Below are 23,470 nucleotides of genomic sequence, written 5' to 3' on the forward strand. Positions count from 1 at the left end.
ACAAACCCCCTCAGCTGTGCCTTTGATAACTGCAGAGTGGCTGGCAGCTCCTCATCTCCAGTTCTTACAGAGCTGATATTTTGTGTATGTGATGGTTACTGTTTTAGCACGCACACACAGCCTTGGTGCAGGAGCAGCCCTTGCTGAGGTCACCACATAACCAAGGAGCTTATCAGCCTTCTGGGGACCAGGCTGCATTCAGGGTAGCTGAAAGTAGAGATCATGCATCTGCCTTCAACTGTGTCCTCTCTTCTGGGATGATCACAGCATCTGCCCTTCACCTGCTCTCCAGGGCTGATGTGGCTGGCTCAGCTACTAGGCGGATGTCCCTATCCTTCCAAGAGCTTGTTGCTCATTGGAAAATGGGGGAGGGAGGATAAAGTTAGTGGCTTACAGAATAAGTAATTCATGATATGGACCTTTCTCCAGTCAAAGATTGCTGTGTGTGTTGCCAGTGGGTACAGCCCAGTACTCCTATCTGTTGTAAGACAGATAGGACTATTACTGAGCAGTGCTTCCCATTCCTTGATATCTCTGGGGCTGTGATATATAGATATCTCGATTTTTTTTTTTTGGAGACAGAGTTTTGCTCTGTCACTCACACTGGAGTGCAGTGGCACAATCTTGGCTCACTCCAACCTCTTTCTCCTGAGTTCAAGCGATTCTCCTGCCTCAGCCTCTTGAGTAGCTGGTATTATAGGTGCATGCCACCACACCCAGCTAATTTTTGTATTTTTAATAGAGATGGGGTTTCACCACGTAGGCCAGGCTGGTCTCAAACTCCTGGCCTCAAGTGATCCGCCTACCTTGGCCTTACAAAGTGCTGGGATTACAGGCATGAGCCACCATACCTGGCCCTATGGTTTTTTTTTTTTTTTTTTTTGAGACAGGGTCTCACTCTGTCACCCAGGCTGGAGTGAGTGGTATGATCTTGGCTCATTGCAGCCTCAACCTCCCAAGCTCAAGCAATCCTCCTCACCTCAGCCCCACAAGTAGCTGGGAATACAAGTGCACACCACCATGTCTGGCTAACTGAATTTTTTTGTAGAAACAGGGTCTCACTATGTTGCCTAGTCTGGCTTTGAACTCCTGGAGTCAAGTGATCCTCCTGCCCCAGCCTTGCAAAGTGCTGGGATTACAGGCATGAGCCACTATGTCCGGCCTTTTGATAATTTGTTTTTTAATTTGTGCTTTTAATTTTATGATCTGTAAAGTTTTAAGAATATTCTGGATTGTCTAGAAGATCAGCTTATCACAGAGACTGCTCCTTGAGAGCGTGTTTGGGAGTGTCAGCACCCAGAGTCTATCTAAAGGGAGAATGTGACTAGGAGAATCTGTGGGTGTGCAAGGGCCCCATGGAGGTGTCTGGCATTGCTCCATTTGAGAAATTCTAGCGTGTAAAGAGCCACTGTGTTTAGGACACAGACCGGTGGCTGTGTTTGAGTCCGGTTTTGCACTTCAGCTTTGGTCAGAGCTGTCTTCTCAGAGCCTTCATCTGTCACAGCCATACCAAGTCTTCAGCGTGGCACCCTCTTTCTGGCTTAGAGAGACTGCTGCCTGTGCCTACACTCTTCCTGGGGCCACCTCCCTCATTATCTGTCTTATTCTCACACATGCCAAGCCCAGCCTCAGCACAGCCCTGACACTTGCTATCATTTCTGCTCAGGGCGTCTTCCCTGCAGACCAGCAGGTGACCACTGTTATCACTGTTCACTCTTGGTTTTACTGGGGCGTCCCCGGCTACCCTGGCTGAAATCGCCCCTTGGCCTCCAGCTCTCAGTGTTCTGCTCTCTGAAATGAGGTGACAGTTAACACCTACTGCACGAGGTCATTGTGAAAATTAAATGAGATAATGAATGTGTGGAAAGCACATAGAGTCGTGCCTGGCATTCAGGAAATATTATTCCTCATCATTTCATAGTGTACATATTTATTCACAGAAATGGTCTGGGAGGTGACACAGTGTTCATTTTTCACTCTATATACTTCTTTGACCTTTTTCTATGAATATGTGTTATTTTTGTTATTTTTACAGCCAGTACCGGCCAGGTGTGGTGGCTCACACCTGTAATCCCAGCACTTTGGGAGGCCAAGGCAGGTGGATCACTTGAGGTCAGGAATTCAAGACCAGCCTGACTAACATGGTGAAACTCCATCTCTACTAAAAGTACAAAATTAGCTGAGCGTGGTGGCACATGCCTGTAATCCCAGCTACTCAGGAGGCTGAGGCAGGAGAATCACTTGAACCTGGGAGGCAAAGATTCCAGTGAGCCGAGGTGGTGCTATTGTACTCCAGCCTGGGCAACAGAGCGAGACTGTCTAAATAAATAAATAAAGCCAGTATGTTTCTGCCTATCTAGATTTCTGATCATGTAACCCACTATTGAAAAAAATTGGATTTCAGTACCTCTTGACATTGACATTTTTCAGTCATTTCCCTATTTAGAGGTAACAGCTTGTGTATGGTTTTAGCCCCCACTGTAGAGTAGTATTTCCCATCACACATACTTCATTGTTGTTTTCCAGTTTCAAAGCTTGTCTCACACCTATTTTTTCCAACTTGAAAAAAAATTTTTTTTAGAGAAAAGTGAGGCTTCACTATGTTGGCCAAGTTGGTCTTAAATGCCTGGCCTCAAGTGATCTTCCCATCTCAGCCTCCCAAAGAGCTGGGATGACAGGCATGAACCACTGCATCCAGCCTTTTCCATCTTTTAATATGAGATTTTAAAAATATGCAAAAGGATCAGGCACAGTGGTTCATGCCTGTCTTCCCAGCACTTTGGGAGGCTGAGGCAGGAGGATCACTTGAGCCCAGGGGTATAAGGCCAGCTTGGGCAACATAGCAAAACCCATCTTTTTTTTTTTTTTTTTTTTTTTTGAGACAGAGTTTTTGCTCTCTTGCCCAGGTTGGAGTGCAGTGGCGTGATCTTGGCTCACTGCAACCTCTGCCTCCCAGGTTTAGGCGATTCTCCTGCCTCAGCCTCCCGAACAGCTGGGATTACAGGCGCCTGCCACCATGCCCAGCTAATTTTTGTATTTTTAGTAGAGACATGGTTTCACCATGTTGCCCAGGCTGGTCTCAAACTCCTGACCTCAGGTGATCCACCCACCTCATCCTCCCAAAGTGTTAGGATTACAGGTGTGAGCCACCATGCCCAGCTAGCAAAATCCATCTCTACAAAAAAAAAAAAAAATTAAAAAAAAACTAACTGGGCATGATGCTCTGCACCTGTAGTCCCAGCTGCTCAGCAGCCTGAAGCAGAAAGATCACTTGAGCATATACAGTGAGCTGATTGCACCCCTGTACTTACTCCACTTAATTCCATATGTGGGGGGCTACTTTCCTGGAGTGTTTGAAGGTGAGAGGACATCATGCACTTCTGCCCTGGGCACTAGCACCAGTGTTTCTTCCATGGAAGGGTCTCTGCCCTGTGCTATGCTACCGTCACTCCTGGGAAGATCACAGGCCTCACATATATCACATGTCTAATCTGTCTAGTCCAAGTCAGATTACTCCATGACTTCAAACTTGTATTTTATGGCTTTTTTATTTTTATTTGGTCAGGGTTTGTGCGTTGCATTTGGCTGTTATATCTCTTTAGAATCCTTTATCTATTTCAGTCTTCCTACTTCTCCCCTGATCTTGATATTTTTTAGGAGCAAGCAGGTCCTTGTATCCTTTGCCTTTCTTGTCTTCAGTGACCCTTTGCCTCCTGCAGCCCTTCTCTCGACCCGCTTGCCTCCTTTCTGTCTCTCTTGAAGCACGGGAATATTTCCCTGTACCAGGTCCTGAGCAGCTGCATCTGTGTCACATGTTAATCTCAGGATGCATCTAAGCCCTCCTAGGTTCTTTTCTGATACTGCCCTAGCCTCCCCTTTCTGGAGATTAGAACAGTCTCAGCCAAGACATTGGCCAGCAGGCCCAGAGAAGTCAGAGAACAGGGAGAACCCACAGGGCCACTTTCAAGCCAAAGTCCTCAGGAGGGACCCAAGAAGTTCACAGAGTCAGGAGTAGGATCTCAAATCAAAGATAGAGTCAACTCATTTCCTCTTTCTTTCCTGTGTCAAAACCACTTTGAGCTTCCCAGCCACGTGGAGCCACTGTTCCCATTGAGAGGGAAGTATTCTGGAAACTTGACCGTTTTCCATAGCCACCAAAGTCTAATTCTCTTTTTTTTGAGACGGAGTTTCGCTCTTATTACCCACGCTGGAGTGCAATGGTGCGATCTTGGCTCACCGCAACCTCCGCCTCCTGGGTTCAGGCAATTCTCCTGCCTCAGCCTCCTGAGTAGCTGGGATTACAGGCACGCACCACTATGCTCAGCTAATTTTTTGTATTTTTAGTAGAGACAGGGTTTCACCATGTTGACCAGGATGGTCTCAATCTCTTGACCTCGTGATCTACCCACCTCGGCCTCCCAAAGTGCTGGGATTACAGGCTTGAGCCACCACACCCGGCCCAAGTCTAATTCTCTTTAGAAGATACTACAACCTCTTAGCCACATAGGTCTTGAATTCTACAGTTTGGAAACCCCTTTATGTCTCCACCATCACTTGGGATGTCATCCTGAGAGGCCCATCATTTCAGAGACAGTGAGTCCCACAGTTGCATATTCTTACTCTCATCATCCTTGGCCACTAGCTGAACTGGAAGCCCCTTGTCAACTGTCCTTTTGTGGCTGCATCCTGTGCGGCTCTAGGTTTCCTGCCCTGTGTCGCTTTCATCTGCTGCTGCCCTCCGAACAGCCCTCTCCAAAGCTCCCCACCTCCTCAGCACCTACCCAGAGTCCACCCTGCACCCCCAGGTCTTGGCCCACTCTTCTCAAGGACACAGTGCCCTGGTGGCTCTTAAGCAGAGGTGTGGAGTCTTCTTCCACACAGGTTGCCAAGTCCTAGACCAGCACCTGCACCCTCCCTTTGATTGTAAAAGGAACATGTTCATGGAAGATCTCCAGGAAATACAGACATTAAAGAAGAGCAAAATCCCTAGCAATCCAGAAATTATATGTGGCTGCTTTTTCCCATCTTCGTTCTATGCATATGTATTTAGATTTTTTTAAATCTACATAATTTACACAATTTTTTCACTTGACATATTGTGAGTTCTACATGTGTCACCAAATAGTCTGAGGAAATATATTCTTGGCTGGGCACGGTGGGTCATGGCTGTAATCCCGACACTTGGGGAAGCCAAGGTGGGAGGATCTCTTGAACCTAGGAATTTAATACCAGCCTGGGCAACATAGTGAGAGCCTACCTCTACAAAAAAAAAAAAAAGTAAAAAATCAGTAAGGTGTCTGCTTGCGTGAAAAAGAAAAAAATAATAATATTAAATAATAATTAGGCCGGGCATGGTGGCTCACATCTGTAATCCCAGTACTTTGGGAGGCCATGGCAGGCAGATCACTTGAGGTCGGGAATTTGAGATTAGCCTGGTCAACATTCAAAACCCCATCTCTGCTAAAAATACAAAAAAATTAGCTGAGCATGATGCTGCATGCCTGTAGTCCCAGCTACTCAGGGGGCTGAGGCAGGATAATCACTTGAACTCAGGAAGCAGAGGTTTCAGTGATCCAAGATCCTATCACTGAACTCCAGCCTGAGCAACAGAGCAAGATTCTATCTCAAAAATATGTGTGTGTGTGTGTGTGTGTGTGTAAGTAAAATAATAATTAGCTAGACATGGTAGAGCACACCTGTCCTCCTTGCTCCTGGGAAGGCTGAGGTGGGAGGATCACTTGAGCCTGGGAGATCGATTGAGGTCAATGCTGCAATGATCTGTGATTGTGCCGCTGTACTCCAGCCTGGGTAACAGAGTGAGACCATGTCTCAAAAATAAATAATTAATCTGTTATATTTTTAATCTATTATTACTTATTTAAATGCCCCTTTCAGGTGGACATTTAGCATGTTTCTGCTGTTACAGCATTTTTGTGCCTAAATCAGCTTTTTAAATTTTTATAATAGATTTCTTAGGGATGGGATTTTGAGTGAAATGTGTGTGGGGATATTTAGAATTTCTGATGTATATTACCAAATTGCTTTCAAAGAAGTATTGTGCCAATTTATAGTCCTCCTTGATGTGTGTGATGTGTCACACACAGCCTGTCCCCCTGTGCCCTCCTCGCCTCAAGAGATGATGTTATCATCTATCCCACCTCTGTGCCTCTGGCCCAGTGCCTGGCCCATACTGGGTGCTCATAAGTGTTTGGGAGTAACAAAGCGCCCCACCTTACTACAGGCTCAACATCACTGATGAGAGCTCAACATTCACTGGGGGATTTGTGAGGACCAGTCTCTCCAGCTGGACATCGTACACATATTTAACCCTTTTTTTCCAAACAGAGTTTGACTCTTGTTGCCAAGGCTGGAGTGCAGTGGCACAATCTTGGCTCACTGCAACCTCTGCCTCCCAGGTTCAAGTGATTCTCCTGCCTCAGCCTCCTGAGTAGCTGGGATTATAGGCGCCTGCCACCACACCCAGCTAATTTTTTATATTTTTAGTACAGTTGGGGTTTTACCATGTTGACTGGACTGGTCTTGAACTCTTTTCCTCAGGTGATCTGCCCTCTTCGGCCTCCCAAAGTGCTGGGATTAGAGGTGTGAGCCACTACACCCGGCCAAGTTTAACCATTTATACCACTGATGAGTCTCTCCCTGCTTCCTACCAGCATCTGCAACAGGAACACAGGAACAATAACCCCTCACCTGCACCCAAGCAACTCTGCTTTACCTGTTACACATATGGGGACTCTGCCCAAGGTTACTGTTTGGAAAAGTTGTGCTGCCTGGCCCATGAGAGTTCTCATGCTTTCCCTGCCTCCCAGTGGCATTCCTTTCTCTGAGCTCTGGCTCGCATTCATTGTTTGCCTTTCCCTGGGCATTCATTGCCCTCCACAGCGCCAGGCTTAAGACCTGATGCTCTTGTGGCTGGACAGGCTGCTTTCTCTTCTCTCCTGGCTAAACTTTCCTCAAATGCCAACTCTGAGACCCATGACACCTTCTCCGGGAACTCTACCCCATTGTAACTGTTACTCACCTGCCTCCAAACTAGACAGGACGTCCTTCAAGTTCAGGAACAGGGCTTTCTCCTCCCTGGCACAGCACCTGGTGCACACTAGGGACTCAGTAAGTGAATGAATGGACAATGCTTATTTGCAAAATTATTACTGCTCAGTGTACATTTTCCTACTCAGTCTGACTGAGTTTCTCAGAATGCTTTTGGAGAATGAATCCGCGGTTGATTTTACACCTACAGGTTTAGGGTTTCCTGAGCAAATAACCTCTTTTCTCCTTCTCTTCTTAACACATCAGCTCACCCGACGACTGCCGCCCATCAAAGAAGCTAAGCCTCGGTTACAGAAGCTCTTCCGGGACTTCTGGCTGTATTCCGTTCTGATGGGATTTGCTGTGGAAGGCTCAGGTAGGGGGATGATCTCTCTCCTGGGGAAGACAGTGCAGAATGAAGATAAAGGTGAGGTCAGAGCCCACCTAATTATGAAGGTGAGCATGTTCAAATGAGTCCACATGCAGCTGCTGCTTCCTGTAAGTATTCACAAGTGTTAACTGTCCCCAGATGTAGTTTAGGGTGCTGAGAATGCCACACACCTTAAAAAAAAATCTATCCAAGTTAGGTAACAGACTCATTTCTGTGCTCAGTTTTTGGGATAATTGTCTCGAAGGACCCATGACTGTAGAAATTATCAGTCAACCCACTGCAGTGCTTTCTGACCAAGGTGATTTCCTCATTTATGTTCACTTTATTGCAGGACTCTGGCCAGAAGAATGGTACGAGGGGGTCTGTGAAATAGCCACCAAGTCCCCCCTGCTCACCTTTCCCAGCAAGGAGCCACTGCGGTCCGTCCTCCAGTATAACTCAGCCATGAAGAACGACACAGTCACCCCCGTAAGGATTCACATCTCATTTTGCCATGCTGTCTAGGCCAATCAGGGCAGATCCTTTCATTGTCCTTATTAACATGTGTTGCTAGCCACTGGGACCTGTTTGTCCTGGGAGGTACCCCATGAGCCCTCAAGTGTTTCTCTCCCTCCAGGCTGAGCTGAGTGAGCTCCGCAGCACCATCATCAACCTGTTGGACCCCCCTCCTGAAGTATCCGCACTCATCAACAAGCTGGACTTCGCCATGTCCACCTACCTCCTATCTGTGTACCGGCTGGAGTACATGAGGTACGTGTGCCTTTACCACCATACACACCCAGATTTGAGTAGGGTTTTCATTTTTGTGCCTTGTAAGCATGGGACTTTTTTCAATTCTGCCCAAGACATGCAGACTTTCTGAAAAACAAGCAAAAACACCCTCTACTTTTCTCATATGCCGCTCCTTCATGAGCACCAAACGTCACGTCTAATAACACCTCCCAGTATCTAAGGTCTGCATCATCCCCTCTCTAATAGGAAACAGGATTCTGAGCAGTCGCAGTCAGTGTTGCAAACTCAGCCCATGGACTGGGCGAGGCCCTTCTGAGGAACCAGCCTCACTGAGCAGATTCCCAGGACCACGGTTGAATACAAACAGCAAATGTGACATGGGGTGGGGCCAGCTCCAAAACAATCCTGCATGTGGCCTGATACTCAGGACACACCTGTAGCCACAGCAGTCCTAACAGCAGTAGTGACTGTTAGGATCTACAGCTGTTACTGTGTTCACCTCAGAAGCAAACATGGATTGAGCACCTGAGCTGTGCCAGGTATTGTGCTGCATTACCCATGTTTACGCACTCCCCAACACACCTGTGAGGTAGGCACTGTTAGACAGACCCACTGTGGTGAGGCCTCAGGCAACCTGGGACAGCAGCTGAGCATATTGGCTACAAAATGATGATTCTTGTCGTCAAGAAAAGGTCAAATTACACTCAGCTTAAGTCACAGGAAGGTTGCAAATAAGTTGCAGAATAATTTCTTTCCCAGATGACTTGAAAAAGAAAGTGTTCTTCAAATAAAGCCTATTTGGAAAACACTATTTTAACCTTTCTTTGTTGCCAGCAACCCTCTTGTAAAATAGTCGTTGAAAGCTGAATACATAAAATAAAGGCAGGCTGCTTTGGTTGCATGGGAATGCACCCCACCTTCCTGCTCAGTGTCCTCTTCTCTGCCTTCAGCAGCCCAGGGCTCTATACAGAGCCCAATATGGAAACCAGTGATCCATTCTCCCCAAGTCCCACAGAGCCAAGGGAGTTTTGACTTTGTTCTTTTTTCATTTTAAGTGTCTTTTATTTTGGCCGGGTTTGGTGGCTCACACCTGTAACCCCAGCACCTTGGGAGGCCAACGTGGGTGGATCACCTGAGGTCAGTTAGTTCGAGACCAGCCTGGCCAACATGGTGAAACCCTGTCTCTACTAAAAATAGAAAAATTAACCAGACATGGTGGTGGGCTCCAATAATCCCAACTACTCAGGAGGCTGAGGCAAGAGAATCGCTTGAACCTGGGAAGCTGAGGTTGCAGTGAGCCAAGATCATGTCACTTCACTACAGCCTGGGTAACAGAGCAAGACCTTGTTAAAAAAAAAAAAAATGTCGCCGGGCGCAGTGGCTCACACCTATAATCCCGGCGCTTTGGGAGGCCGAGTCGGGTGGATCACGAGGTCAAGAGATCGAGACCATCCTGGTCAACATGGTGAAACCCTGTCTCTACTAAAAATACAAAAATTAGCTGGGGATGGTGGTGCTGCGCACTTCTAGTCCCAGCTACTCGGGAGGCTGAGGCAGGAGAATTGCTTGAACCCAGAAGGTGGAGGTTGTGGTGAGCCGAGATCGTGCCATTGCACTCCAGTCTGGGTAACAACAGCGAAACTCCATCTCAAAAAAAAAAAAATGTCTTTTATTTTCAGTTATAAAAATAATATAAGAACGTTACACAAAAATGGCTAGGCAGTGGTTCATGCCTGTAATTCCAGCACTTCGGGAGGTGGGAGGATCACTTGAGCCCAGAAGTTTGAAACAAGCTTGTGCAACAGAGTGAGAACTCATCTCTACCAAAAAAAAAAACGCAAAAACACCCTAGCCAGTCACGGTGGCACGTGCCTGTAGTCCCAGCTACTCAGGAGGCTGAGGCATGAGGGTTGCTTTAAGCCTAGGAGGTTGAGGCTGCGATGAGCTATGATCATACCATTGTACTCCAGCCTGGGCAAGACCCTGTCTCAAAAACAAAAACAAACAAAAAAAAAACATTTATACAAAAGCTTGCAAAATAAGTAGAGAGAGAAATAAACCACTGACCTCACCACCATCCCCTATAGCCTGTTAGTCCAGCTCCTTGTAGTCTTTTTTCTAAACAGTATCTTTTCAAAGAAAAAGCAGCCAAAACAAAACAAGCTAGACCCAAACAAAGCAAAAACGTGGCTTTCATCCTAGCATGTATGACTGGAAGAGGTGTCTCCAGACCTTCTCAACCTCAGGTGGTTTGAACGCAGAGCTGCTTCTGCCTTTCCCACTAGTGTGCACCTGAGTAGTTTTCTTAGGTTCTCAGGACAGGCTCATAACTGGCAGAGGAAGACTCTTAAGAGGCAGCCCACAGCAGCTCCTGTGAGCCCAGCTCCCATCTCGGGCAGCCTGCCAGGCCCTTGAGAGCACTCTGTTAAGAGCCAACCTCAAAGCCTTTATTCGGGAACTTGGCTCGGGTTTCCAGCCACTGGTTGTTGAGAGAACTTTAAAACCACAACATGAAAATTTTGGAAATCAAGTTAAAGGTGTGTACACATGCACATTCAAGTGTGTGCGCTGAAAGCCTCCTGGCTTGCCCTCCTGAGGCTTAGCTCTCGACAGGCTGGTGCAGAGGCCAAAAGACGTGGCCTGCCGAGCCTCTGCTGTCTGAGTGGAGCCCTGGGAACCCTGAACAGCCCTTCACAGTACCCATGGGACAAGTACATGCGGTTTTTCCTTTTTCTCCCTTTTCCCCTGAGGGTAAAGATACTTTTTATCATAAATGAAAAATTCACAGGATGCATAAAACAAAAAAGAGAAGAGAAAACACTGGAATGGTACAGAAGATGCTAAAGATGAAAAAATACAGGTGTCACCTTCGTAGACATGAATACCTCATTCCTACTGTCTCACTGTTAATGGCCTCTTAATTTTCCTCTAGAAATTTTCTGTGCATAGGCAAATATGCATAGCCTACGCCTACACATGCACACAGGCCTTTAGGAAACCCGTCAGTGGGATCATGCTGTACATGTGTTCCCTGCGCCTTGCTTTTTTCTGTTAATAGTATGTCTCGGACATTTTTTTGTAGCAGCGCACGTAGAGAGCTACCTCTTCTTTGGTGGCTGCGTTGAATGGTGTCATTGTTTGGTGGTGTCATTGAATGGGTGTACTTTGGCTTATCTGCTGAGTCTCCTATTGATGGGCATTCAGGGTCTTTCCATTTTAGGTACGCAGTCAGTGCTGTTAGAATACTTGCAGATGTAACCCTTAAGATATAGCCTAGTGGTGGGGCTGCTGGAGTGAAAGATTCGGGAATGTATAATAGATGGTGCACATCACCCTCCAGAAAGTCCACCTCATTGTGCACCCTTATGAATGGCAGAGGGCAGATGTTCTTCACAGCCGTACTACTTCTGGGCAGTGTTAAATCTGTGATAGGGAGGGTCTGGCTTTTTCAAAATTTATTTAAAGCTGTTTTCTTGTTAGGGTACTGCGCTCAACAGATCCTGATCGCTTCCAGGTAATGTTCTGCTACTTTGAGGATAAAGCTATTCAGAAAGACAAATCTGGTAAGCTCTTTATTATGGTACTTTCATGATGAATTGAGCTTTAATAGGATAAAAAGGAGTACTACTTCCTCTTTTCTGTCTACATGTAGAAAATAGTTTTATGAAGTTACATACTACATTAGAAGGATTCGTATAAAACACGTAACCTTCAAATATATGCCTTACTGGTTCTGCCACTGGTACAAGGGCCCCAAACAGAAGGAGGGTTGTTCTAACCCACTATCTATGCTCAAATGTGCCCCAGAACTCATCTAGAGGGACCAGGGCTCCTCGATGGTCACTGATGGACCTGCAGCATCTTGCTGTTGCTAGAGAGCAGTCTAGCTCATGCCTGTAGTCCCCAGCTACTCGGGAGGCTGAGTGAAAGGATCGCTTGAGCCCAGGAGTTCAAGGTTACAGTGAGCGATGATCATGCCACTGCATTCAGATGCAAGTTGTCATCAGACCCTGAGTGCATAGAGGGCCTCTATGCAGTTATTAGCCCTAGCTCAGAAGACCAACTCATAGGAAGACGGAGAAATGGTGAAAACTGTAGGAAGGCATGAAAACATTACAATTACCAAAACTCAATTAAGACAAAGCTAAGAGAATTAAAAAAGAGAGATGGAGACTGGGAAGGGCACAAGGAAACTCTCTGGATTGATGGAATTGTCCTCTAGATTGTTTGGATAGTGGTCACATGAGCGTGTACAGTTAAGTCATGGAATTGAGCACATAAGAACCGTGGATTTTATTATATGCAAATTATACCTCAATTTTTTTTAATTACAAAAGGCTAACATTAAATAGAGTTTTACAAAAATGTATTTAGCCAATAAAAAGATATATTAAAATAGAGACAACAAAGGAAAAAGTGAAATACTGAGAATAAGCACTTTTTGGTCAGTTTTAGTATAAGGGCACTAAGAAATCTGATTTATAAAGTGTTTAAAATCTTAAAAATTTTAAAAATGCTGAAATATTAGACCTAAGTTTTAATTAATGCTTAGAATAATTTGATAATTTGTAATTATGTTGAAATCATGTCTAAATATGCAAGGGAATTGAGGAGAATCCACATATTTTGACTAACTGTGTGAATAAATTCTTTGAAATATGCTTATTGATGAATTCTTGAGATTGACAAATTTAGCATTAGTGAAGTACAACTAGCAGGCTACAATTGATAGATACAGTTGGTGTATCTATCAACTCATTCTTGCCTATGGAGAAATTATTTCCAGATAACTTCTTGTACCATTTTTTCTTTTGTTGAAAAATGAGGCCGGGCACAGTGGTTCACACCTGTAATCCCAACACTTTGGGAGGCCGAGGTGGGTAGATCACCTGGGGTCAGGAGTTCAAAACCAGCCTGGCCAACGTGGTGAAACCCTGTATCTGCTAAAAATACAAAACTTAGCCGTGTGTGGTGGTGCATGCCTGTGATCCCAGCTACTCAGGAGTCTGAAGCAGGATAATCGTTTGAATCTGGGAGGCAGAGGTTGCAGTGAGCAAGATTGTGCCTCAGCAGTATAGTCTTCATGATGGAGTGGGACTCTGTCTCAAAAAAAAAAAAAAAATCTATGCTTGAAGAAATATTTTTTAAAAATCACCCCAGGCCGGGCACAGTGGCTTACGCCTGTAATCCCAATACTTTTGGAGGCTGAGACAAGTGGATTACTTGAGGCCAAGAGTTTAAGACCAACCTGGGCTACATAGCAATCCCCCATCTCTACAAAAAATATAATTAGCGGGTGTGGTGGCACATGCCTGTCATCCTAGCTAGTCTGGAGGCTGAGGCAGGGGGATCCCTTGAGCCCAGATCAGGGTTGAAGTGAGCCAGCATCTCACCACTTCACTGGGTGACAGAGCAAGACCCTGTCTATTTAAAAAAACAAACAAGCCAGCATGATGGCTTATGTCTGTAATCTCAGCACTTTGGAAAGCAGAGGTGGGTTGATCACCTGAGGTCAGGAGTTTGAGACCAGACTGGCCAAAATGGTAAGGCCCTGTCTCTAACAAAAATACAAAATTAGCCAGGCCTGATGGTGGGCACCTGTAATCCCAGCCAACCATTCAAGAGGCAAAGCTGGAGAATCACTTGAACCCAGGAGGCGGAGGTTGCAATGAACTGAGATTGCACCATTGCATTCCAGCCTGGAAGACAAGAGAGAAACATCCCCCAAAACAAACAAACAAAAAAAATGCCCCAGAGGCTCTGAGATACTGCTTCAAGTAAAACTCTTCTAGTAAGCCCTTTGCAGAGCACTTCACACTGCTGCACAGCAGTCAGGAAGTTAGGTGCATGAATTTATTTTTGCAGCTGGGAGCCAGTGGAGTTGGCAAGGAAAGACAGTATGAGGGTTCTGGAAGCTCCCCCTGTTGGCAGTGAGGGGAGGATTGGAGTGATCAAGGAGCCCATTTTTTGATCCAGGGATGGAAGGTGCAGGCAGTTTCTACAGAGAAGCCTCTTCCAGAGGGTTTGTCACAGGGCGGGACAGGGGCCACACTCAGAGGGTCTCACACACATACCCCAGGACCACTAGGGGTTATAAGGGACATGCTTTCAAGTTCTGTCTGAGCTGTTCATTGATCTTTTCCCCTCATCCGTCTCCCTGGCATTTGTCCGTGTAGCAGCGGATTTTATGCTAAGTTTTGTGCTAGACCAGCGGTGTCCAATTTTTCAGCTTCCCTGGGTCACATTGGAAAAAAAAGAATTGTCTTGGACCACACATAAAATACACTAACATTAGCGATAGCTGATGAGTAAAAAAAAAAAAAAAGAAAAAGAAAGAAAAGAAAAGAATAAACAAAAATTGTAAAAAAAAACATAATATTTTAAGAAAGTTTATGAATTTGTGTTGGGCCACATTCAAAGCCATCCTGGACTGCATGTGGACTGTGGGTTGGACAGTTGACCCACCCTGCAATTCTTTGGTTCTAGGAGAGTGAGTAAGCAACAAAAAAATTAAAACTGCCAACCTTTAGGAGACTTAAGGATGTAGCACATTTTTTAGACAAGACCACAGGAGACAAAAGGAAGAAAAAGACTGGGCGCAGTGGCTTACGCCTGTAATCCCAGCACTTTGGGAGGTTGAGGTAGGCAGATAACTTGAGGTCAGGAGTTCGAGACCAGCTTGGCCAACATGGCGAAACCCCATCTCTACTAAAAATACAAAAATTAGCCAGGTATCGTGGCGTGTACCTGTAATCCCAACTACTCAGGAGGCTGAGACAGGAGAATCTTTTGAACCCAGGAAGCAGAGGTTGCAGTTAGCCAAGATTACACCAGTGTACTCCCGCCTGGGCAACAGAGTGAGACTCTTATCTCAAAAAAAAAAAAAAAAACCTAGCACATTTTGCCAGCCTCCTAGAGAATATTCATGAACAGAATCAGGTTCCTTTTCTGAAGCTAGATATCTCACTTGCCTTTCTCTCTGAGCTCTGTGTTCTGTTCTTGTGGCATCAAAGGACATTACATTGTACTGGGGACCAATTGCTCTCTTCACATTAATTCATACTGAAGTGATTTTCATTTTTGCAGTACACTGTACTCTTCCACATGGTTTCAAACTGATTATTTTTGTTCTGAGTGTGGCACTTAGCCAGTAAATACGCAGCTATTGAGTTTACATCCCTCTTATTTTTTTCCCCTAAAAACGTGAAAGATGGGAAGGAAATGTCTTTGAAGAAACATATTATTCTTGAATTTTCAGAACCTGCCAGGAGGAGAGGTTATATGAAATGTCTAGCAGCCCCACTAAAGTGGGGACTTCTGTCACCTCACTGCAGGTTTAAGACAAGCCTCTGTATGTTCTCAGATGCACAGGAATGTGAGGGCAGGAGCCTGCTGCTCATCTGTCAACCATCCAGTGAATCAGTTCACTACCAATCCAGTGCTAAACTAAGGAGTTAAGAGGAGAGTGGCCTTTTTAAAGTAAAAATCTTACTTATATTAAGGCCAGGCATGGTAGCTTATGGCTGTAATCCCAGCACTTTGGGAGGCAGGCAGATCACTTGAGATCAGGAGTTTGGGACCGGCTTGGCCAACATTATGAGATCTTGTTTCTACTAAAAATGCAAAATTAGCTGGGTATGGTGGCAGGTGACTATAATCCCAGCTACTCGGGAAGCTGAGGTATGAGAATCACTTAAACCTGGGAGGTGGCCGGGCACAGTGGCTCATGCCTATAATCCCAGCACTTTGGGAGGCCAAGGCGGGTGGATCACGAGGTCAAGAGATCGAGACTATCCTGGTTAACATGGTGAAACCCTGTCCCCACTAAAAATACAAAAATTAACTGGGCATGGTGGCGCATGCTTGTAGTCCCAGCTACTCGGGAGGCTGAGGCAGGAGAATTGCTTGAACCCAGGAGGCGGAGGTTGCGGTGAGCTGAGACCGCACCATTGCACTCCAGCCTGGGTAATGAGCAAAACTCCGTCTCAAAAAAAAAAAAAAAAACCTGGGAGGTAGAGGTTGCAGTGAGCTAAGATCACACCACTGCACTCAAGCCTGGGCAACAGAGCAAGACTCCATCTCAAAATAAAAAAATTTTTTTAAATCGTTTGATGCTACTACATGATATTGATTGGCATCTGACAACTATCTGATTATCGGGAATTTACAGTTTCTGTTTCCAAAGAGCTATATGAAAAAACTATTATGCTAAACAACATAGTCCAAAATAAGATTTCACTCACCCAACCCAGCTTCTTAAGAATGCAACCTCTCACTACCCTTGAGCATCTGTCCAGGTCACACTGATAACTTTTCAAATTGCTGAGGTCCCACTTACCCTCAGATAGCTATGAAAGGCCTCTTTATATCTCAGGCTCCATGCTGGTTGTGAGGTACAAAGCACCTGCCTTATATCTCTGCCTGTTGGCACAGGGCTGACCCATTACGTAGTCATGCAAATTAAAGACACTGGATAGAAAAATAGCATTATGGAGTGTGAATGGCATTTTATTACAGTTTCTTTATCTGTATTGTGATGATCGCTGTGTTCTGTTGCCTTTTTGTATTTGTTTTTGTTTTTTTGAGACAGTGTCTTGCTCTTTCGCCCAGCCTAGAGTGCAGTGGCACAATCTCAGCTCACTGCAGCCTCCACCTCCTAGGCTCAAGTGATTCTCGTGCTTCAGCCTCCCAAGTAGCTGGGATTACCGTTGTGCACCACCACACCCAGCTAATTTTTGTTGTTACTAGAGACAGGGTTTCGCCATGTTGGCCAGGCTGGTCTTGAACACCTGGCCCCAAGTGGTACCCCTGTCTCGGCCTCCCAAAGTTCTGGGATTACAGGCATGAGCCACTGCGCCTGACCCATTCTGTTGCCTTTTACAGCCTGCTTGGCACCACTGTAACAATGAGCATACTCAGCGCTCAGATCTTGGTTTCTAAATAGTATTCTCCAATAAAAGGAACCAGCGTTCCATGGAGAAATGGTTGCTTCTAGGAAGGCCTGTGCACAATGAGCCTGGGCACCTTGTTGCACCAGATAGTAAGGATATGCCAAGAAAGAAGAACAAAAGCAAAGACAAGACATGGGGCCTGTCCAAATAACACAGGAGCCAACCTGAAAGAGCTCCCAGTGGCCAAAGCTGGAATGATTTAAACAGAATAAATAGTATTGGATTGTAACCCAACAAATAAATAAACATCCACGAGTTTGTAATGATTAGACTGTCAAATAAATAAAAAATGGGGAAAGAAGCTGACCCTTCCTTACAGAATTCTAATTAGTATTAATAAAAATGGAAGGTGCTGGGCATGGTGGCTCATGCCTGTAATCTTAGCATTTTGGGAGGCCAAGGCAGGAGGAGCACTTGCCCAGGAGTTTGAGACCAGCCTAGGCAACAAAGTGAGACCCTGTCTCTGAAAAAATAAAAAAAATTTTTTGAGACAAAGTCTCATTCTGTCACTCAGGCTGGAGTGCAGTGGCACAATCCCGGCTCACTGCAATTTCTGCTTCCTGGGGTCAAGTGATTCTCCCGCCTCAGCCTTCTGAGTAGCTGGAATTACAGGTGTGTGCCACCACACCTGGCTAATTTTTGTATTTTTAGTAGAGACAGGGTTTCACCATGCTGGCCAGGCTGGTCTCAAACTCCTGACCTTGTGATCCGCCCACCTCAGCCTTTCAAAGTTACAGGTGTGAGCCACCATGCCTGGTCAAAAATTTTTAAAAAGTAGAAAGAATGAGGGAAATAAAAAATTTCTATGACAACTAAAGTAACTACTGCAGGCACAGTTCACTCATGGATACAAAAGTGAATGGGTAAAATCTTAAAGAGAAACATGATGTCTGCATAACTTCAAAGTATCTTTTCCAAAATGTCAGTTGCTCTGGTGGCTGTAATTTTCATCCACAAATCAGGAGGTAGCACTTAATTCCTCGGCCCTGAATGTGAGCTGTACTTAGTGACTTGCTTCTAAAGGATAGAGAAAGGGGGCCAGGCGTGGTGGCTCACACCTGTAATTCCAGCACTTTGGGAAGCCGAGGCAGAAGGATTGCTTACCCAGGAGTTCAAGACAGCCTGGACTACCATAGGCTCTACAAAAAATAACAAATTAGCTCGCATGGTGTTGTGCCTCTGTAATCCCAGCCACCAGGGAGGCTTAGGTGGGAGGACCCCTTGAGCCCAGGAGTTCAAGGTTGCAGCTGAGCTATGATCTCACCATTGTACTCCAGCCTGGGTACCAAAGTGAGACCCTGTCTCAAAAAAAAAATAGAAAAAGAAAAAAACAGTAACTCAAACCAAGTGGTCAAGGTTAGGCTCACCAGTAATAAGAGATACTGTTACCACCTACCCTTTATGTGATGCAGAAAGAGCACATACACTATAAATTTCTCCCCCAAATCCCGTAATCCTAGTCTGATCATGAGCAAACATCAGACCAACCTACATTAGGAGACATTCAACAAAACAAGTGTTCTTCAAAAGTGTCAAAATTACAAAAGACATTGACAGATTGGAGGGGAGGAGAAGACAGGGATTTTTTTTTTTTTTTTGAGATGGAGTTTCTCTCTTCTTGCCCAGGCTGGAGTACAGTGGCGCCATCTTGACTCACCAAAACCTCCGCCTCCTAGGTTCAAGTGATTCTCCTGCCTCATCCTCCCAAATAGCTGGGATTATAGGCATGTGCCACCACGCCTGGCTAATTTTGTATTTTTAGTAGAGACAGGGTTTCTCCATGTTGGTCAGGCTGGTCTCAAACTCCCAACCTGAGGTTCTGCCCCGCCTCAGGCTCTCAAAGTGCTGGGATTACAGGTTTGAGCCACCATGCCCAACCCAAGACACAGAGATTAAATGCTACCTGGTGTCCTGGGTTGGATGTCCCAGGCTAATAATATCGGGAGGATTTTTCCTGGCATTTGAAATCACAGAAGTTTATACACATACACACAAAACATCAGCAGGAAAATGAGCTTACTTATCCACCAGACCAGAGAGATACTTGTCTGCCACCCTCCTTATTCTCTTGTGGATGTGGTTGAAGTTCACCAACAGGAACTGAGCGTGCTGCTCCAGTTCCTCCTCATTCTCATGGAACAGAAGAGGGGCATGTGTGGGAGACCTGGGGAAATCCAGACAAAGTCTAAAGTTTAGGTAATAGGATTATAGCAGTGTCTGACTCAATTTTGACACATCAGCCTGGTTATTGCAGATGTTAAAATCCAGGGAAGCTGGGTAAAGGGTATATGGGAGCTCTGTGCTTTCTTTGCTACTTTCTGTAAGTCTAAAATCATTTCACAAGAAAATGATTGTAAGTTGCTAGAATTCTCTCTGTGTTGCTGCACCTGATCTGTGGAAACCTTCTCGTTTCAGGGATGATGCAGTGTGTGATTGCAGTCGCGGACAAAGTATTCGATGCCTTCTTGAACATGATGGCAGATAAAGTAAGCCTCTCCAGCATGAATGCTTGTCTGGTGGAGGCACCTGGGGCACTGCTGTACCTGTCTCTTTTACATCTCTAGGCCAAGACAAAGGAGAATGAGGAGGAACTGGAGCGGCACGCTCAGTTCCTGTTGGTGAACTTCAACCACATCCACAAGAGAATAAGGAGGGTGGCAGACAAGTATCTCTCTGGTCTGGTGGATAAGTAAGCTCATTTTCCTGCTGATGTTTTGTGTGTATGTGTATAAACTTCTGTGATTTCAAATGCCAGGAAAAATCCTTCCGATATTATTAGCCTGGGAAAAAAATGGAGTCAGAATGAAAACTCTTTAAGGGCGATGTAGCCACCTTCCAATGTCAGTGAGTTTGCTACAGAGTCTGAATTTTGGTCCAGAACCTTCTGTTCATTCTGAGCTATCGATGTTACTTACAGCATGTTTGCTGGGTGCCACATCCCTGTGTCTCTCAATCCTACCCACCCTAGCAAGACCTGGCATACATCTTCTAGCCCAGGGCCCAGCCAGAGGTCCCCTGGTAGAATCAGCATCTTTAGGCTTCTCAGGAACAAAAGCCCACATAGACCCTTCTCTGCTATACACTCTTCATGCTGGGAGGCAAAACAGACCCTGCTGGGACATGTTCCCACACTGATGAGGACTCTCAGAAGTGAACTGGGCCAGCTTCTCCAAGGTGAGAAGGACAAAGGCAGCAAAACACCCACATGGAGGCTGCCTGCAGCTTCCCAGAGGCATCCAGCTGTTCTGGAGCCTGTCACAGATGCTGTGTGCCTGGTCCAGGCAGCATGACTGTCAAGGGTGGTCAGGAGCCAGCCAGGGGTCACGAGAACGAGTCCAACACACACGTGGCATGTGTCTGAGCTGGGCCTCCTGAGCGATGAGCCACTGGTGGGTCACAGCTGTGCAGAGACACTGCTCCTTCATCCCTGGGGCCATAGAAGCCCATGGCCTGTCTTACCCCAGGTGTCAGGTAGATACTGTTGTTTTCTCCATTATATAAGAAATAATGGAAAGCCCTGGTCAAAAACTAAGAGGATTGCTTTGGGAAGTGAGGGGTGTCCTGGCCAGTGCATAACCAAGGCAGTTGGTGTCAGGTTTATGGCTGGTCGCTTGGGATGTGTCTGGCCCTAGGGAGTGGGGCTGGCAGGAGCCTCGGGAGCCTTTCTGACTGGGCACTGCCCACCTTGCTGCGGTGAGCCTGAGGAGGCCAGGCATCCTGCCGCAAAGGCCTCCCAACCTCCACCTTCAGCTGGCCTGCAGCAGGTGTCGGCTTGGGCTGGTGGCTGAGGGGGCTTCTAGAAGCAGACCTTCCTTGGAGGTTTGGCTCTTAGTCCTGAGAGCTGGTTCCGTGCAGGTTTCCCCACTTGCTCTGGAGCGGGACTGTGCTGAAGACCATGCTGGACATCCTGCAGACCCTTTCACTGTCACTGAGCGCTGTGAGTGTCCCCAGGAGATCCAGGGCCCAAACACCACCACCACTACCACCACCCTGCCAGCCCTGTCTACCCTGTGTTGTGGCATGCTCCTCTGACAATAAGCCTAAGCCTAATTGATACTACACGTGTCAAGTTGGGGGCGAGGGGGCCCAAATCCACCTGGTGTTTTGCAGTAAGTGTGGAGGCCTATCACAGACAGGCAGGTGATGGGAAGGGTGGCCCATGTGCTTGCAGGATATTCACAAGGACCAGCCTTACTATGACATCCCTGACGCTCCCTACCGGATCACGGTTCCTGACACATATGAGGCCCGCGAGGTAGGCCTGACACGATCCCCTGCATTAAAGGCCATCTTTACCATAGTTCCGAGTATGTTCACGAGGTGGTCGACCTGCATGAGCTCACCTAGTCCCCAGCAATTTGAGGTGTGGGTGGTGCTAGCCCCATCCCCCAACGAGGAGACTGAGCCATTGGCAGGCCCCTCTGTGTGCAAGGGGAGCTGGTTGCCCCCAGGCTGCTCTGTCTTCTAAGCCCAGCTCTCCCACCTCAGCCATGTTGACTCTCAGCTGTGTTCTCAGTGTAGCTGCCAAAGAGGTCTTCAGCTACCAGCCAGTTTATTGCCTCTCGAGTCTGCATCACACAAGTGATTTTCAGGTAGCCTTAACTTCTCTGAGGTGCACTCACATTTTGTTATTGTGGTAATAGGGGAACATACCTTTGACTTGTGCTATACTATCAGGAAATGGGCAGAATAAATCACTCCAAAAGAGGAGGATGTACTGGGTCTCTCCTCTCCCCAACTGGGTCTGACTCAGAGCCCTCACTGTCACAAGACTGAAGCTCAGCTCACAGCTCCTTCAGTCTGGAATGGGTCATGTCCAACCTTGGGACCTCCCAGCCAGACCAGCTCTCAATGGGGAATTTCCCACATTGTGGTGTAGCACCAAAGAGGATTTTGCCACCTAGAGCTTACCCTTCTATCCAGTTCCAGACCCAGGACACAAGTTGCACAGCGGCCCTGTGGACATGCTGTTGATGTAGATTCTGCCACAAATCTTGTGCAGGAATTGCAGACCACAGTGTGTGGGGGCTTCCTGGCCCCAGGGGCCTTGAGGTTCAAACTTAGTGACTGTGCTGCTGGGCTGCTGTAGCAAAAGACAACAAACCAGGCGGCTTTTAAAGGACAGACATTCATTATCTTACAGTTCGGAGGGCTGAAGTGTAAGATCATCAGCAGAGCTGGTTTCTGCGGAGACCTCTCTCCTTGGCTTGTGAACGGCAGCCTTCTCCCTGTGTCCTTCCATGGTCTTCCCTCTGTGCACACCCTCCTCCCCTCCACCCCGGTGTTTCTGTGTGTCCAGATTTCCTCTCCATATATGGAGGGAAGGACAGTGGCCAGACTGGATCAGGACCTACCTTATCAGCTTTTTAATTGAATCACCTCTTTAAAGCCCTGTCTCCAAATGAGTTCCACTCTGAGGTACTGGTGCCAGTGAAGGCACAGCATAGGGATTTGTGGGTACACAGTTCAGCCCATGAGAGTCACTATAGCAACTCAGATGAACTGACTTCAGGTTATTAAGAACCAGCTTCACCCTCTTCCAGAGCATTGTGAAGGACTTCGCTGCGCGCTGTGGGATGATCCTGCAGGAGGCCATGAAGTGGGCACCTACTGTCACCAAGTCCCACCTGCAGGTACTTTCTTGAAACCATCAAAAGGCAATCTCTGTAAGCTCCTTCAAGCTCTCCAAAGAGCTTTACGGAGACATGGACAACTCAAAATGCAAACAGCACTAATGTGAATGGGGACTGAAAATGTCAGTCTAGGTCCTGAGAATAATAGATGCCTGAGTCTGCTTGTTAGGAGCGCCTGTGGAGTGAGTGCTGGCCAGGGTACGAGGAGGGCAATCAATGGCTCACACTAGGTGATTTGCTAGGTCTATGGCAGGACTTGGGGGCTGCTCACAAGAGAGCAAGGGCTGTGTGGGGGTGTAGGAGGCTGCCAGATGGCAGCATCTCTAAGGGCCAAGTGCGTTGCTGGCACCTATGCCCAAAGACTGGGGCCTAACCAAGCAGAGGCAGAGTTGGGGATTTGTGCCCCAATAGCTCCACATAAGCTGCACATGTAGATACATGGGAGTCTTTCAGACAAAAACACTGGCTGGCAAACACAGATGGCCATGAGGTAAACCATGTAATGCCACAGGGTGTGAGAGGAAAGAGTTGCCGTAAAAGGAATCAAAGGTGAGAAAAATACCACTAGAAGGAATCTGTGTTAGCAGAGAGTGGGTATGCTGAGAGGAGCTCATGAAGTTGACCTTGGCAGCACTTTAAAGATGAAACAGGTTCAAAAGTATTTCTGGTTGTGGAATCCAGGAAGGATAGAGCAGCCCGCTCCAAGAGCCCTGGGA

The 23,470-nt window shown here is 46.6% G+C and overlaps 1 protein-coding gene across 2 annotated transcripts in view; it reads left to right on the top strand.

Moving 5' to 3' along the window:
* The window catches only part of PI4KA (phosphatidylinositol 4-kinase alpha), a 154,425-nt gene that overhangs the window by 88,047 nt on the left and 42,908 nt on the right, over positions 1 to 23,470 (top strand). For both annotated transcript variants that reach the window (XM_078335799.1, XM_035266895.3), the window contains 9 exons: positions 7,315 to 7,423; positions 7,770 to 7,906; positions 8,055 to 8,188; positions 11,651 to 11,733; positions 19,537 to 19,607; positions 19,686 to 19,810; positions 20,977 to 21,058; positions 21,293 to 21,376; positions 22,665 to 22,754. In XM_078335799.1, the coding sequence (XP_078191925.1) occupies positions 7,315 to 7,423; positions 7,770 to 7,906; positions 8,055 to 8,188; positions 11,651 to 11,733; positions 19,537 to 19,607; positions 19,686 to 19,810; positions 20,977 to 21,058; positions 21,293 to 21,376; positions 22,665 to 22,754 (915 nt within the window). The remainder of the gene's footprint in view (positions 1 to 7,314; positions 7,424 to 7,769; positions 7,907 to 8,054; positions 8,189 to 11,650; positions 11,734 to 19,536; positions 19,608 to 19,685; positions 19,811 to 20,976; positions 21,059 to 21,292; positions 21,377 to 22,664; positions 22,755 to 23,470) is intronic.

The sequence above is a fragment of the Callithrix jacchus genome, chromosome 1 (assembly GCF_049354715.1).
Source record: "Callithrix jacchus isolate 240 chromosome 1, calJac240_pri, whole genome shotgun sequence".
NCBI lineage: Eukaryota > Metazoa > Chordata > Mammalia > Primates > Cebidae > Callithrix > Callithrix jacchus.